General features: G+C 48.9%; 1 protein-coding gene across 12 annotated transcripts in view; it reads left to right on the forward strand.

Moving 5' to 3' along the window:
* Positions 1-9,842, forward strand: part of PUF60 (poly(U) binding splicing factor 60) — a 30,816-nt gene extending 20,974 nt beyond the window's left edge. For all 12 annotated transcript variants that reach the window (XM_086741404.1, XM_086741407.1, XM_086741402.1 and 9 more), the window contains 7 exons: positions 167-328; positions 781-873; positions 1,840-2,053; positions 2,717-2,907; positions 6,700-6,835; positions 7,314-7,549; positions 9,409-9,842. In XM_086741404.1, coding sequence (XP_086597530.1) covers positions 167-328; positions 781-873; positions 1,840-2,053; positions 2,717-2,907; positions 6,700-6,835; positions 7,314-7,549; positions 9,409-9,708 — 1,332 coding nt within the window. In that variant the 3' untranslated portion in view covers positions 9,709-9,842. The remainder of the gene's footprint in view (positions 1-166; positions 329-780; positions 874-1,839; positions 2,054-2,716; positions 2,908-6,699; positions 6,836-7,313; positions 7,550-9,408) is intronic.
* The last annotated feature ends 5,451 nt before the right edge of the window (positions 9,843-15,293 follow it).

Genomic DNA, 15,293 nt, shown 5'->3' on the forward strand with positions numbered 1-15,293 from the left:
AGGAAAATACTTCTTTATCACCTCGTGTGCCAGGCCGTGCTGCAGCCCAGTGAGGAGCTACCTGCTGTTGGGCCATAGCTCCTGGGAGGGAAGGAGGAAGGGAAGGAGGTCCTGATGTCTGTGACCACCCTCTGATCTAACCAGCCAGTTCTTCTTTCCAATACAGATGGCAGCTCAGAGGCAGCGCGCCCTGGCCATCATGTGTCGTGTGTATGTGGGCTCCATATACTATGAACTGGGAGAAGATACCATTCGCCAGGCCTTTGCCCCCTTTGGACCTATAAAAAGCATTGACATGTCCTGGGACTCTGTTACAATGAAGCACAAGGTTGGTTAACAGCCCTCCAGTGACGTGTTTTTCTTCTCTCCCAGGCCTTCCGGAATATATCCAGGAGAAGGAGCCTTTATCCTCGCTGGAGAGCAGGCTGCTTTTAGCACTTCGAGATAGATGTAGCTGTCTGGTCTGCTGAGCTTTGCGGGATTCTGTGCTGGGAACCAGATGTGCATGGGGGCGGTGTGCAGGAAAGATGCCAAACAGCTAGCAGTCCTCTGTGTGGCGGCCTTTTTCTGTTAGGCCTCTGAGGCTCTGGAAACAGATTGCCGTGTGTCAGTGCTTCTGTGTGCAATTTTCTGCTTTAATAAAAAGCGTCTTTAAGGAACCAGCTCAGGCCACGATACTGGGAATCTGTTACGCGGGAAGGCTTGGCTGCATCAGCTTGGCACTAGATGCAAGATGAGGAGCAGCTGGTATGATTCAACAAGCGTATCCCTCTGTCCTAGGGTTTTGCTTTTGTGGAATATGAGGTACCTGAAGCTGCTCAGCTGGCCTTGGAGCAGATGAATTCTGTCATGCTGGGAGGAAGAAATATAAAGGTGAGTAGTAGGCATGCTCTCAAAATTCTTCGTTCTCTTTACTGTGAATAATGATTTTTGTCCCTAGAAATGCTTCCTGCAGCACTGTAATGTGGAAGATAACCTGGAGTCTGTTGCCTGATACATGTTAATATTCAATCTGTTGGGTCTGTAGTGGCTCTTGTTCCCTTTCTCCCCGAGGAGAAACCCTTAGCATGCTAATAAAACCTAGACACTTGTTCTGGTAAGCTAGCTCAGTTTTTTTTCTGTCCACACATAAAAATGGAATTCTCTTGAGGACAAAACAAAGGTGATTCTTGATATTTTAACGCCTTATTCTTATATTGTACCTGTGTGGATGGCAGATAAGCAGCATCGGATTTTTGTTGTCCATGTCAATAGCGAGGTGGACTTGGGAAGTGGTCCACCCTTGCCACACAAAAAGGAGGCATTCAGTACAAGTGGAAAGGAGCAAAGGATTATAGCTGTGTCTTCAGGCAGCAAGAAGGGATCTTACAAAGGTGAAACTTTGGGGATTGAAATTCAGGGAGAAACTAGCATTTTCTGCAACGTGTTTTATAGCATGCATTTATATCTCTGATACATTCTGCATATCTGCAGTGTCTCATTTCCAAGGGGGTTTTAGGAGCCTTTGGAAGAAGGATACAGAAGCATTGTGTTTTGCTTTCAGAATTGTTTTCAGTTCCTGGAAGCTGGTCTCTGGCAGGTCAGGGAACATAAACGGGGGAAATAATGGTGGAGAGAGCAGGGTCTGTCCAGGCTCTTGCTACTTCTAGAGTCCCCTGTAGTGCAGGTTGTATCCCAGAGCTGAATCAACTATTGACCTTTGCTAATTACGGCCTTATGAGGCATTATTTGTTTTGCAGAGGCAGGCAGGTGGCCGAGTGCTTGTCTGCTGTAACTCTTGGTGAGTCGTGCTGCTGCTCTTCAGAATGCTGAATGGACTGTTCGCTGTGTTCTGTGCAGGTCGGGAGACCTAGTAATATAGGTCAGGCACAACCAATTATAGACCAGCTAGCAGAAGAGGCACGGGCTTTCAACCGCATCTACGTGGCGTCTGTTCATCAGGACCTTTCAGATGATGACATCAAGAGTGTGTTTGAGGCCTTTGGGAAGATTAAATCCTGCACGCTAGCCAGGGATCCCACAACAGGAAAACACAAAGGCTATGGTTTCATTGGTAAAAAGGCTGTCTGGTATTTGTTGTGGGGTAGGGAAGGTCATGGGGAGCATCCTCTTCTGTTTTCTTTAGTCTAGCAGAAGAATTACATTAAACAATGGGATAGAAGTAAATTTGGGGCAGATCTGTGCCTGAACTAGGATGAGGGGTAATGGTATAAAATAGAGGGAGGTAGATTCAGGTTAGATATTAGGAAAAAAAAATTTACAGTGAGGGTGATAGAACAGTGGCCCAGGTTGCCCAGAGAGGCGGTGGATGCCCCGTCCCTGGAAACATCCCAGGCCAGGCTGGCCGGGGCTGTGAGCAACCTGATGTGGTTGGAGATGTCCCTGCTCCTGGCAGGGGGGTTGGACTGGGTGGGCTGTAACCCTCCCTTCCAGCCAAAACTGTTCTATGATTGTAACTTAGAAATAGACTTAATAGCCAGATATTTTGACTCACTGTTAACGCAGGTTGAGAGATCTCGCTATGCTGACCATTCTCAGTAACGCTTCTGTAGTCAGAGGGGTGAGATGAGAGAGGTAAACACCCAGGGTCTTCTCACTGGAGCTCTAAGTGGTTGTTTTTACATTTACAAACACAAATCACAGTTGTGCAGTGAGAGAGCGGTTGAGTTTAGGAGTAAAAAGGATCATTTGTAAGTGTTCCTCTTTCTCACTGCAGAATATGAGAAAGCACAGTCTTCTCAAGACGCTGTTTCCTCTATGAACCTCTTTGACCTTGGGGGTCAGTATCTCCGCGTTGGTAAAGCTGTGACTCCTCCAATGCCTCTCCTGACGCCTGCTACGCCCGGGGGATTACCTCCAGCAGCAGCCGTTGCTGCAGCAGCTGCTACAGCGAAGATCACCGCACAGGTAAGGCAGAGGCTGGCACGGCTCAGCCGAGGGGATGGTTGTGTGACCCTGCTAGGAACGAGCACGCAGACTGTTCCAGCCAGCTGTATTCGCCAGGTAGAACGAGAGCCCTTGGCCTGGGTCGTGCTGTGTTCCCTGGACTTCACGTGTAGAAGCTTGCCCTCCATGCTTGCGAGGATCTGATCCACTGGCATTTTGGAATGGCGTCTGGCACCACTGATCAGAGCTTTATTTAAGGAAATGGTGGGGAAAGATTGGAGGGGATTCCTTGTCTGGATAAGCAAAGCAATGATGAGAGAAATTGTTAGAGCAAAAGCTAAAAGAATGCGTGAACGTACATGAAAGGGGGCGGACTAATGAGGGCAGTAACAGTTGCACGAGCAACACTGACTCTGCCTGTGTAGTAAGGTGGAAGGTGACTGTAACAGCTTTAGGCTTTTCAGAAACGAGGAAATACTGCGATTGAGCAGAACTGGATGTTGATGCAGGAGTCTAGGGGTTCTCAAATTTTGTTTGCTTGAAGTAACAGAAGCTTCTGGCTATTACCAGTAGGGACTGATGGAGAAGGATTGCCTTTCAAAGCAAGCCCCTGTATCGGTGTCTGTCTCCTGTCTTCCTTGTCTTGAGCGGCAGAATCTCTCCCTTCATCACTATGGCCCATGAAAGAAACACGTTCCAGCAGTGTTGGGCTGTTGGATGCACTCAAGCAAAAAAAAATGGCTGAGGTGTGCAGCCTATGTGTGTTGCTAATCAACTGACTGGACTTCATTTAGTAAACAGCTCTTTTTTGCTCTGGATCACAAGGTAAAGGCAGAAGTGAGAGAAGCTACAGCCCTTGTGAAACTCTGGGGTGGTTTGCATGTCCCCAGTAAAAAGTCCACCAGTCTGGGAACCTCTGCCATCCACTAAGGAAGGAAGTTGGGGCATGGCTAGGAGAATTATTTGGATCAAAATCGCGTTGGGAAAGAACTATTAACTCTTCTCTTAAGTGAAATGATAGAGATCTGTTACAGACATGGAGAAATCTTACTGCTTCTTTCTGCGCAATACTGCAAGATTTGTTACTGTGAGGAAAATTTAAAATTCCATACCTAGAAAAAAGGTTCTGAAGGAACCTCAGAGATACTCAGCAGTCTTATTGCCTTTACTTAGACATGGTACAGACCCAGGTAACCTGTCTGATTTGCCATGTGAGGAGCTGTAGATGACTAGGGAAAAGAGTGAGAACAGTTACAGAAGGCAGTACCTCTGAGCATAGCTGCCAGCGGGGTTCTTGTATGGAACGGCGTATCTTAAATAAGAACATGCGGAGCTGTGGTCCATATGGATTTTTTTAAACACAAGCTAGTCAGTAAACTCCGTGGAGCTAAATGAGAGAGAAACTTAAGTCAGTGGTAAAACTTTGGATCTGCAATCAGAACTGCAACTTCAGTCTGGAATTAGCATGCCAGCCAAAGGAGGAGGAGGTGTCTCTGCTCTTAAATGAGGCTACGCAGAGAGGTGCTGAGTAGCAACGGTAGTTAGTGTCTTGACAGTCACAGTAAAAAGGCAGTCTTGCCAAAGAAGGTTCAGGCATGAAAGCTGTCAGGAAAAGTTTCTTTAGCCATTTAAGTAAAAAATGGGGGACCAGCATAGAAAAAATGATGATGGTCTTGTTACAGCACTGAATGCTTACAACATGTATTTTTCCCCTTCATTAGAATCGTAAGGCAGACTGGCTAACGATGCACATGGGATTACTGCATCCTGGGTGGGCGCAAAGCTCGGACTTTGTCATGTGCAGATGCACACTTAATAGTTTGGGGTTTTGGTTGTGGTGGGTTTTTGGGGTTTTAGTGATAGGCCTTTCATGTCAGGGCTATTGCTGCATGGCTGAAGGATGGCAAACTTGTATTTAAGGTAGCATGGGAAGCTGGTATCTGCACACTTTGCTCTCACTGCCGGGAGAGATTGGTAAGGAAAGACTGAAAGCAAGCTTTAAAGGCAAGACAAAATTTTCAAAAGAAGCAGGTATGCAAAAATGTTTGGGTGATTTAGAGAAATACCCCTGGTAGATGAACATAAATTTCTTTGATCAGACTACTCTCATACTTTGTTAGGAGAGAAAAAAAGTGAAAGCACATCCTAGCAACAATTCAGGAGTTGGTGGAGACCCCTGTGAGAAGCTGTTAGACAAGACCAACACTAGTACAATGAATTTTGAGATGCACAGGCGAGTGAGAAGAGATGGAAATGAGCTGTGCTGGAAATGGCTGACCCTTCACTCTGCTGCTGAAATTACTTACGGACAGGTCTTGCTTTATCTCCAGTAAAAATATTAGTGGCCTTATTCTAGCATTAGGAGAAGAGTACTAATAGAATTAGTTTGCAACACGGAGATGAGATGCGTTGTTAATGTAGAGGAGAGCTGGAATATTGCAGCAGATTGCAGTACAAAATACATGCAGCATTAGTAGTAGAGTGCCAGCTACTGTATTGAGGAATGGAACCTTAGAATTTTTTGCTCCATGGTGACAGCCGTGAAAACAAGGAAGAGAAGGATCTGAGTAACTAAATCGTGAGTATAGTAGCCTGGAAAGAACAACAAAAAATTGGGATTGTAGGGTGTATTTTTAGGCACGTAGTTTATGGAAGTGTTTTATCCTTTAACTAGATGTTCATCTCAAATGTTGTTTGAATTCTGGTTATCTAGTGTCAGGGTGTTTGTTTGGATCATAGGAGGTGCAATGACGTACTGCAGTTATTGGGAGAGCTGGAAAGCCTGATGTACAGGAAGGAACTAGAAGAGTTTGGCTTGGCGTAACTGTAGAAAAATGCTGAAAAGTGCATCAGATTTTTGCTTGAGGATGAGAGAAGAGTTGCAGACAACACGGACAAAAGGAAGCGGTTATAAAGTGTTTCAGTTAGCAAGGCTGGAAGTTTGAAGAACATTTCCAGTCATCAAGAGCAGTGAAGTTCAGTGGAGTCTTACCAGTGAAAACGGTGGTTGCAAAAGTTAGTTACGTGATTGTCTCACTGGGGAATTTACTAACGTGATAGTTCTTTGTGGTTGCTGTGATTATAAAGGCCAATTTCAGTGCTGTGTTGCTGTCTGCATCTAAAGGATGAAGACCAAAGAGATAAGATTTTTGGGTTTCAACTTATCTAGAAGTGTGCAACTTCTGAAATTAGCAGTATTGTGCTCTCCCTTGCCCTGTCCCTGGTGCTTGCAGTAGTGTTTTGACTGTGCTGTCTCTTGAATCAGACAAGAATTAACCTTCCACCAATCACTTAGGAAAAACCTAAGCTGTAAGAGTTCCCTCACCTGGTTTGTCATGTGGCTCCAGAGCCCTGGTGCTGTCACCAGAGGGGGTGGGATGGGAGCTCCCATCAACCTTTTAAAATGGATCATGTTCCGTAGCATCAGGAAGAAGCCTTATTTGCGTGGAAGATGGAGACAAGTAGATTCCTCTTGCTGTAGAATTGCCTGCACCTTTCAAACAATGTATTGAGTCCCTTGGTGTCTTTCATTCAGTAACTGACCTAGCAGCTTGAGAGGGTGGGTGAAATCCGAGTTGCAAGAGAATGTTTTTATTCCAAGACTTGGTGTCTCATAGTTTCTACACTTCTGTGGTGGACTGGGTGGCATACTTCCTTTCTTTTATAGCAGTGCAGGAGAGCTGTCATGCTCAGAATCTATATGTCTGGTGTTTCTTAGGTGTGAAAAAGCTGAGCCTCAGCTGAATGCACCCATAGTATGGCTTCCTGATGCTGAAGTAACACTTTTTTTTTTTTTTTTCACCTCTCTCGCAGGAAGCAGTGGCAGGAGCTGCGGTTCTTGGCACTTTGGCAACCCCTGGGCTGGTGTCTCCAGCACTGACTCTGGCCCAGCCCTTGGGGGCGTTGCCACAGGCTGTAATGGCAGCACAGGCACCAGGAGTCATTACAGGTGTGTTTACTCTTCATTTCGTCACTTGTGTACCTGTTACAAAGCACGATTCTCTATTCCTGAGCTCACAGCTAAGGAGAACGCGAGGCAGAAATCCTTCTCCCTGCACTGCTTTGTCAAGAGTTTGATTTCTTAAATTTGTGCAACATAGCAGGAGTTTATTTTGGTAGATAATAGATATGACAGGGACGTGAACTTCACAGCAGGAATGCGTGGTACTCTGAGTGAAAATCTGGGTACTTGTGACTCCGTGCAAAATCCTGCGCTCTAACTGCCTCTGGGCGAGCGCGTGATGCATGTGTTGAGTGCTTATGTCCTGTATGCGAAGTGCCTGCTCATGTCTCCCTGGTCCTTGTCGGTGCAGAGCAAATAAAACCAGCTGGATTCTGTGATCCTCTTTTGTCGCTGGCTGGGGTGTACCCAAATGTTGCAGAACATCAGTTCTGTTCTTTATGCTACAGAGTTTGTACCCTCACAGGTGTAACCCCTGCCCGACCTCCCATTCCTGTCACTATTCCCCAAGTGGGAGTTGTGAACCCTATCCTGGCTAGTCCCCCGGCACTGGGCCTGATGGAGGTCAAAAAGGAGAAGGAGGAAGAGGAGGTGTTCCAGGAGTCGGAGAGGCCAGAGATGCTGAGTGAACAGGAGCACATGAGCATATCTGGCAGCAGCGCCCGTCATATGGTGATGCAGAAGTTGCTCCGTAAGCAGGAGGTGAGTGCAGTGTGACTGCCCTGGGCTGGCTCCGGTTGTCAGCACAGGAGACTACCAGGTGTAGATCTGCCTTAACGCGGTGTAGCTGTGCAGTTTGTGTGTGGTACAGGCTTCCTGCAGCACACGTTGTAGGTACCCCACAGAGCTCTGTGGGACTACCAAGGCTACCTGCTTGTCTGCTGCTGGTAGTGGCTCTTACTCTGCCTTCAGGATCTTCTCAGAGTTTCTCTGGGGGTTCAGACCAGTCACTAGGCCAGAGGCAGCTTGGCTAGGAGGTGTCTGATTAAACTGCGTTTTTACTTAGCATCGTTAAGCAAACCATGTTGCCTTTTGACTTGTAATTAAAGACGTGAGACTGGCACGTGGTCAGGGTAATCTGTTCCAAACTATGGAGTCCACCTTTTCCACACAGCCTCTTACCATAGGATGAAACTCTGAGGTGTTTATAAAACAGAATTTCACAGAAGTTACAATGAGAAAGAGGGCAAGAACGAATGATTAAAAAAGTCAGAGCGCTGAAGAGAACAACAGATTCATAGGGTTGTTTTGGTTTTTTTTTGGTCTTGGAAAGGGCTGTACTGATCAGCTCACCAGGCGTCTCTTTTGGCACGACCACAAGTTTGTTCCTGTGCACGGCTGAGTTTCCAGTCTGACCCAGAGGTTTCCTGAGCTTTGACACAGGACCAACAATGTTTCTTCTCCGTTTGCAACACGGGGATAATGCTGACATGCGTTTCGTAAGGGGGGACACCAGCGAGTAGCTGGTCAGTGTGCGCCCGTGCTTTTAAAGGGTACATAATTTTAAGCACATCTTTGAGCTCTGACTTAGCAGACGATTTTCTTCTGTCACAAGTTCCTTTCCCAAAGAAGCCAGCTCATTTGGCATACTTGCTTGAAAAAGTTTAGCAGTGTCAAAAGTCTTAAACGACACCATTCTCAAAGCAGCTTAGTGTTCTCAGCCTGTAAGTGCCCTCCTGGTTTTGCTGCTGTTTTAGTAGGCCCCTCAAAGCACTCACACAGATGTGGGAATAAGAACTGCAACTAGTGTTTTAAAATGATAGCAGGCCTGAAATGTCACGTCTTGCTAGCCCATGGTGTTGGGCAGGGCCACAGCTGGGAGGAAGGGATGTGGGAGAGCTGGCTGTAATGCATGAACACAGAGGTGGTGGAGCCTTTGTCCTTGTAGATACTCAAAAGTCGTCTGGACGTGGTCCTGGGCAACTCTAGGTGGCCCTGCTTCAGCAGGGGAGCTCAAACCAGGTGACCTCCAGAGGTCCCTTCCAGCGCCCATCAGTGATACGGAGAGGTGCTCAGGGCTTGGTGGGGATACACGCGAGGTGCCTTGCAGGCGCTCTGACTCGTACGTTGTTATTCGCTGGAAGGGAAGTACCTGGTGAACCGTCAATTGTCGGAGGTGGAAAAGACCTGGTTACTCCTTCTGTTTCACTTAGAGATGAGGGAAAATTTTCAATAAAAAGCCCCACAACGGTGATGTTAAAGATAAAATAACTGGATAGCAACAGCACAAGAAAAATTATAGAGGTCTCCAGGTCACTAGTGCTTCAAAGATGTGTCTAGGAGCAGCCCAGGAGATGGCACCCAGCTTTCCTGACTGAGGCCAGCTGCAACAGAGCTGGCAGCGAATGAGATCCGCTCGCGCTTTGGATGCCTGGGAAGAAAATTGCCGATTTATCCCTGAGAACTCGGGACATTATTGGTTTTGTGGAATATGCTTGTAGTGGCGTAGACTGGAACATCTGGTGGTGCTCAGGCGTGCTGCGCAGTCTGACGTGGCTTTGCGAATGTAGCTCCGTGTGTCTCAGGTGTCTTAATCGTTACCTTGTCCCTTTTCTCCGCAGTCCACTGTGATGGTGCTTCGCAACATGGTGGATCCAAAGGACATTGACGATGACCTAGAGGGAGAAGTGACAGAAGAATGTGGCAAATTTGGGGCTGTAAATAGGGTCATCATCTACCAGGAGAAGCAAGGAGAAGAGGAGGATGCCGAGATCATCGTCAAGATCTTTGTGGAGTTCTCCATGGCCTCAGAGACTCACAAAGCCATTCAGGCTCTGAACGGGCGCTGGTTTGCAGGAAGAAAGGTGGTAGCGGAGGTGTACGACCAGGAGAGATTTGATAACAGTGACCTGTCAGCATGAACTCTACTTGAAAGACTTCGCCCCTGCCCCCCCTGCCTGTCTGGTTTTTTTTTAGCCATGTGTAAAGAACGCTCCAGGGTGGGCACAGATCTCTGTGATGTACCTGTAGTTTGGATAAAAGCGCAAAGAAAGCTGGTGTGCATCTGTGTGTGTGTTCAAGGGGCTGGCACCCCCTCAGCCGAGTCCGGCACCAGTCTAGCCTCATCCGCCTGGAAGAGCAGGGCCCCAGCCTGAAGAGGGGTTGCTGCTTGTGCTCCTGCCTTACACTGTGGCCACCTCAGACACGCTCGGGTCAAGATCCCCGGCACCTTCTAGGGGCTGGAATAGCACGTTTCTTCAGAGATGGGCCATAAATGGTTGGCAGGGAGGAGGGGGTCTCTTCACAAAGTGTTCCAGCAGCACCCTCGCGTGCTGCTGCGTTAACACGGAGGGTGGCTCGGGTGGTGCTGAGCGGGGGCCTTCCTGCTGAGGACCTGCGTGCTGAGCTTGGGCTCAGGAGCCCAGGCTGGGTCAGAGTCCAGAACTGAACCAGCTGGGCCTTTCTGGAGTGAGCGCTCGCATCGCGTTCCTTTGCCGTGGTTTGGACCTCACCGTTTTACTGTGGGTCAGTTGCCCTTGCTGACCTTCCTCAGTGTGCCGAAACAGGAACAGCAGGTCAGGCCGCAGGCATCGCAGCTGGCTGGGGTGAGAGGAGCGCTGGTCGGGAGCGCCTCGGGGCGTTTCTGAGATGAGCCCAGCCCTTGTACTGCGGCGGTGACAGGAGCACGTGCCTTGCTGAAAGCAAAGTGGGGAGGGGGGGCTGTGGAGGGCTCAAAGCTTCAGTAACAGCTACAAGGGTTACACGCATTTATTTAGTAATCTTTCTGTCTAGCTAATGAGCAGAACAGAATTAGCTCGTGTTAATTATTGTAGGTATGCAAGGGGCTACTGTAGTGCTTGTTATGCATAACTGGTACGCAGCACAGACCCGAGGAAGATAATCGGTTTAGTTTAGAAATCCAAGTAAAGGAAGAGTGATCTCAGGACCTTCAGTAGGAAATTAGCTTGGAGATGTTTTTAAAATTAAATGTCTGTATTTCGTTTCAAACACTCAAAAGAACCCTTCTGTTGTAGGTTAAAAACTTGTATTTGCAGTTTAACTTTATGATTAATTTATGTTTACTTCTTTTGTACCAATATTGCCTCTTAGCGTAGAGAGTCTTTCTTCTCTGTTTCTACCCATTCCAAGTTCCTGGCAAGCCGGTCGTTTCCAGCTTGTGTTTCCATGGCTGAAGGCTCTTGGGATCAGCTTGCTCTCTCCCTGGTCATATGCCCTAGCAGCCCGTCGCATTTGTTACCCTGGATTTCCTTTTCTTGAAAGTAGTTTTTAGACCCGCTGAACAGATTGTATGCTGGCATGCGTCCTTCCTTATCCGTGCTGGAAATGCATTGCCCCATCCCACCTCTGATCCCACGGACCTCTCACAGCCACAGCATACTGGTGGCTCATCGTTGCCCCAGTTTCACAAAGCAGCACAGCTTCTTAGCTGCTTTTGTTTGTGATGCAGGAGAAAAATCACTACTTTTAACTGTTCCAGGGTTTTATTATTCCTACTAAAGGAAACCAAAACACCTCTCCCATGACTTACAGTTGGTCTGTCTAGCTTCCATTTTCTTCTGTTTGCTCCTGCTCTGTTGGCTGGATTTAAAAGTATAAAGACTGGACTGGAAGCTTCCTTGTGATGTTGATGGTTTGAAAAACCCAAGTGGATAAAAGTTGATGCAAGGGGAGCGCAGATTAAAGAGTAACAGCCTAAGTGTCAATCAACGAGCTTTTGCGCACAGTCAGTCGTGCCTGGCTGACAAGATGGTCTACAAAAGCAACTTCATAAATGCCTTGACAAGTCAAATGTCTGACAAAAGATCGTCTGTGTTGACTTCTGTGTGGTCTCGACACAGTCCTCCACATCACCCCTGTGACTAAACTGGAGAGGTAGGGGGTTGGTGGATGAACAAGGAATTGGCTGGAAGGCAGCATCCAGAGTTGCAGGCAACAGCTCCGTGTCAAAATGCAGATCAGTAATGAGTGGTGTCCCTCAGGGGTCCGTAACGGTACAATCTCTTCAGTAACGTCAGAGAGAGTGGGGCTGAGCGCACCCTCAGCAAGTTTGCGGGTGGTGCAGTTGACTGTGACTAGAGGGGAGGGATGCCACCCAGAGGGACCCGGACAGGCTTGAGGAGTGGGCTGATGTGAAGCTCATGAAGCTCAATAAGGCCAAGTGCAGGGTCCTGCACCTGGACTGGGCTGTCAGTACGGGCTGGGGAACGGATGGATCGAGAGCTGCCCTGCGGAGAAGGGCTCAGGGGTGCTGGTGGATGAAAACCGGACATGAGCCAGCAATGCACACTCACAGCCCAGACAGCCAACCATGTCCTGGGCTGCACCCAGAGCAGCGTGGCCAGCAGGTCGAGGGAGGGGATTCTCCCCCTCTACTCCGCTCTGGTGAGACCCCACCTGCGGTGCTGCGTCCAGCTCTGGGGTCTCCAGTGCAACAAAGACATGGACCTGCTAGGGCAAGTCCAGAGGAGGCCACGCAGATGCTGGGAGGGCTGGAGCAGCTCTGCTGTGAGGCCGGGCTGAGAGAGCTGGGGCTGCTCCGTCTGGAGAAGAGGAGGCTCCAGGGAGACCTGAGAGCGGCTCCCAGTGCCCAACGGGGGCTGATAAGAAGGACAGAGACATTATTTTACCAAGGCCTGCTGTGACAGGACAAGGGGTAATGGTTTTAAACTGGAAGAGCGGAGATTCAGACTGGACATAAGGAAGAATTTTTTTACCCTGAGGGTGGTGGGACACTGTCCCAGATTGCCCAGAGAGGTGGTGGGTGCCCCATCCCTGGAAACATCCCAGGCCAGGTTGGCCGGGGCTCTGAGCGACCTGATCCGGTTGGAGATGTCCCTGCTCCTGGCGGGGGGTTTGGACTGGGTGGGCTTTGAAGGTCCCTTCCCACCCAAACCATTCTATCAATCTAGGATCAGGTGTTGTACAACATTGTCATGAAAACGCTACAGCGTGAGCTAAACACGAATTGGTTAGCAATAGGTGACAAAATACAATCCTAAATAGAAACAAACAAACATTGAATAAGGAAGGGCTTTTCTTTTCCCTGAGATCTTAACAGAAATCCCGTTTAGGGCAAATGCACACTCGTACAACGATGTAGGACTTTGAAGCAGGTACAGAAATGCGCATGTAACAGGCTAGGAGGGCAGGTCAGTAGCACCTAATAATAATAATAATAATAGGCTTGGCGTAAGTGGATGTAGTCTGCTTTGTGTTTGAATTGAAAATGGTTTATTCAGCAGCGGGGGACTCGGACTCGGACAGTTGTCACTCAGAAAAGGAGGAGAAGGTTATGAGGATAATGAGTGGAGGTGCTGCGTGGTGGTGGATGCTGTGGTGTTCCTCTCTTGGGGCAAGTTCTGGGTGGGGTTGGCCATCCACGCTGTTAGCCTTCTGGGTGACTGCACAAGCCTGAAGCTGTTGGTGACTAAAACGATGACACGCGTGAGCAGAGGAGCACAGAGTTGCGCCCCGAGAGCCTCCCGCTGGAGAAGCTGGCAGGCTGTTGGAGCCCAGGAGCACTGCTTGTGTTGGACCCTTCCCTGAATTTACTGACGGCCTCTCACCGTTCCGTCACAGAGGATGCTTCAGAGATGTCTGCGCAGTCACCAGCTCCCATTTAATCGTGTCGCTTTCCGACTGTCATATTTTGTGCCGTGCTTTCTCAGCAGACTGGAAAAAGCTGCTGTCTTCAGGTGCAGCATGGATCTGGCAGGAGTGCAGACAAAAGAATGGGCACCTCTGCATTAGCCTGTTAGTCAGGCTTCAGTCTGTCCTGATATTCCTCCTCTTAAATGGCTGTAGCCTGAACAGTTCTCTGACAGGGCAACAAGGTACCGAGGCGTCTTCAAGTTACTTCACCTTCAGACCTTTTCCGGCTTTTCCTGTTGCCAGAGTACACCGCTGCAGAGTCACAGTTCTCAGCTGGTTTTGTCTGTGCAGGGCTTTCTCAGTTGATCCCTTGACAGCATTGCTCTTCAGGGTGAATTGTTTGAAAAATTGGGCAATTCAGAATGGGTTTTTGCAGGAGCAGCCTCAACATCTGGAAAGCTTGCCACATGACTCCACACTTTCTTGGATTTGCAGCCCTAAATTGGGACAGAGTTGCACTGATCTCGTTAACGCTCTGGCACAGGGCTGCAGGAATGCCTGAAAGACTCTAGCCGTCTAAACCTGTCCAAATTTGTCTTCCTGTGGTTCCTAGAGTCCATGTGCGCAGGTCCGCTGACACTGAATGACAACCCTGCTGGTAGCTGTGGTGTGTCACGGGCCCGTCTGTCGTAACTTAGTGAGTACCGGAGCTGGTGGACCAGAAGCGGGGCTGAGCAGCTGGGATGCTTTGTTGCCTTATTTATGGCAGCAAGCTCTGAGGGTGCGGCTGCACAAAGTACTGAACAGCTCTGGTGGCACCTGTCAGAGGAGGCTCTGGGTTTGGGTGGAAACATCCCAGAAATGTTTGGGGTGAGGATGGAACCTTTTTGCCTGAGTGCTGGAGCTGACGGCCTGGGGCTGAGCAGTAAGGAGTCCCACTTTTCCTAAAGGAAACGGCATTGATGGGAAGTGGAGGCCAACGGGCTGCTCTAGGTGGGCCTTCATGTCCTGACTTGGCATCGCTGCTTCTCTGTTGGCAGAGGGGCCAAACTTCAGCTCTGGTAAGCCTGGGCCTTCCCCGTAGGCCTAAGGGTGCTGTTTTAAAGAGCACACAGCTTAAGTGGAGGTGAGAAAAATATTGCACCACAGAGGCCTGGTACCAGCCAGGCAGGACTGGTTCTCACATTTTTGAATTGAATCATTTCAGCGTAACCGGAAAAAAGAGCTTGTGAGCTCCTGCACCTGCACTCTGCTGAGAGACCTTCCACATCTATGGGATCGCTTCCCTGAAAAGCAAGGGCTGAGGTCTCACCCCAGTGGATACGGGCGCCTCAGTCAGCTCGGTCGGGTGTTTCAGGATTCCGGACTTTCGTCTGAATTCATCTTAAACTGGTTCCAGCCATCCCTGGATCTGTCGCTCCTGTTTCTCCCCACCCTACCTACCCCGGCTTTGAAATGCTTTTTCCTGAGTCCCTGCCTTAGATCTGCATGCTTGGGCCAAAGGGATAACTAATCGCCAGCTCAAATGCTGCATATATACACTAATTATAGCGCTGCGTGCCAGTGATGTTTGCATTGGCCCGGGACCGCAAGCTTCAGGGCCTTAACCCCTGCAGTGCCGTCCCTTGTCCAGCTCCTGCTGCTGGCTGTGTACAGAGCCTGCAAATCCCGTGGGTTACCGGGTATCCCTGCGCAGCAGATGAGCCGGGAGAGACCAGATAATCCGGGAAGCAGCAGACTGAAACAAAATAGATACACAAGAAGGTTTTTCAGTGTCTCATTGCTACCTGGACACGCTGTCTGTCCCACATCACCTTCGTTCCAGGTAGACCGTTCACCGTGCAGTACGAGTAAGGTAAAATCCTGGTTTGTCAGCCTTTTCCTGTGTGTGCTG

This window comes from Chlamydotis macqueenii, chromosome 2 (assembly GCF_036417535.1).
Source record: "Chlamydotis macqueenii isolate bChlMac1 chromosome 2, bChlMac1.mat, whole genome shotgun sequence".
Lineage (NCBI taxonomy): Eukaryota > Metazoa > Chordata > Aves > Otidiformes > Otididae > Chlamydotis > Chlamydotis macqueenii.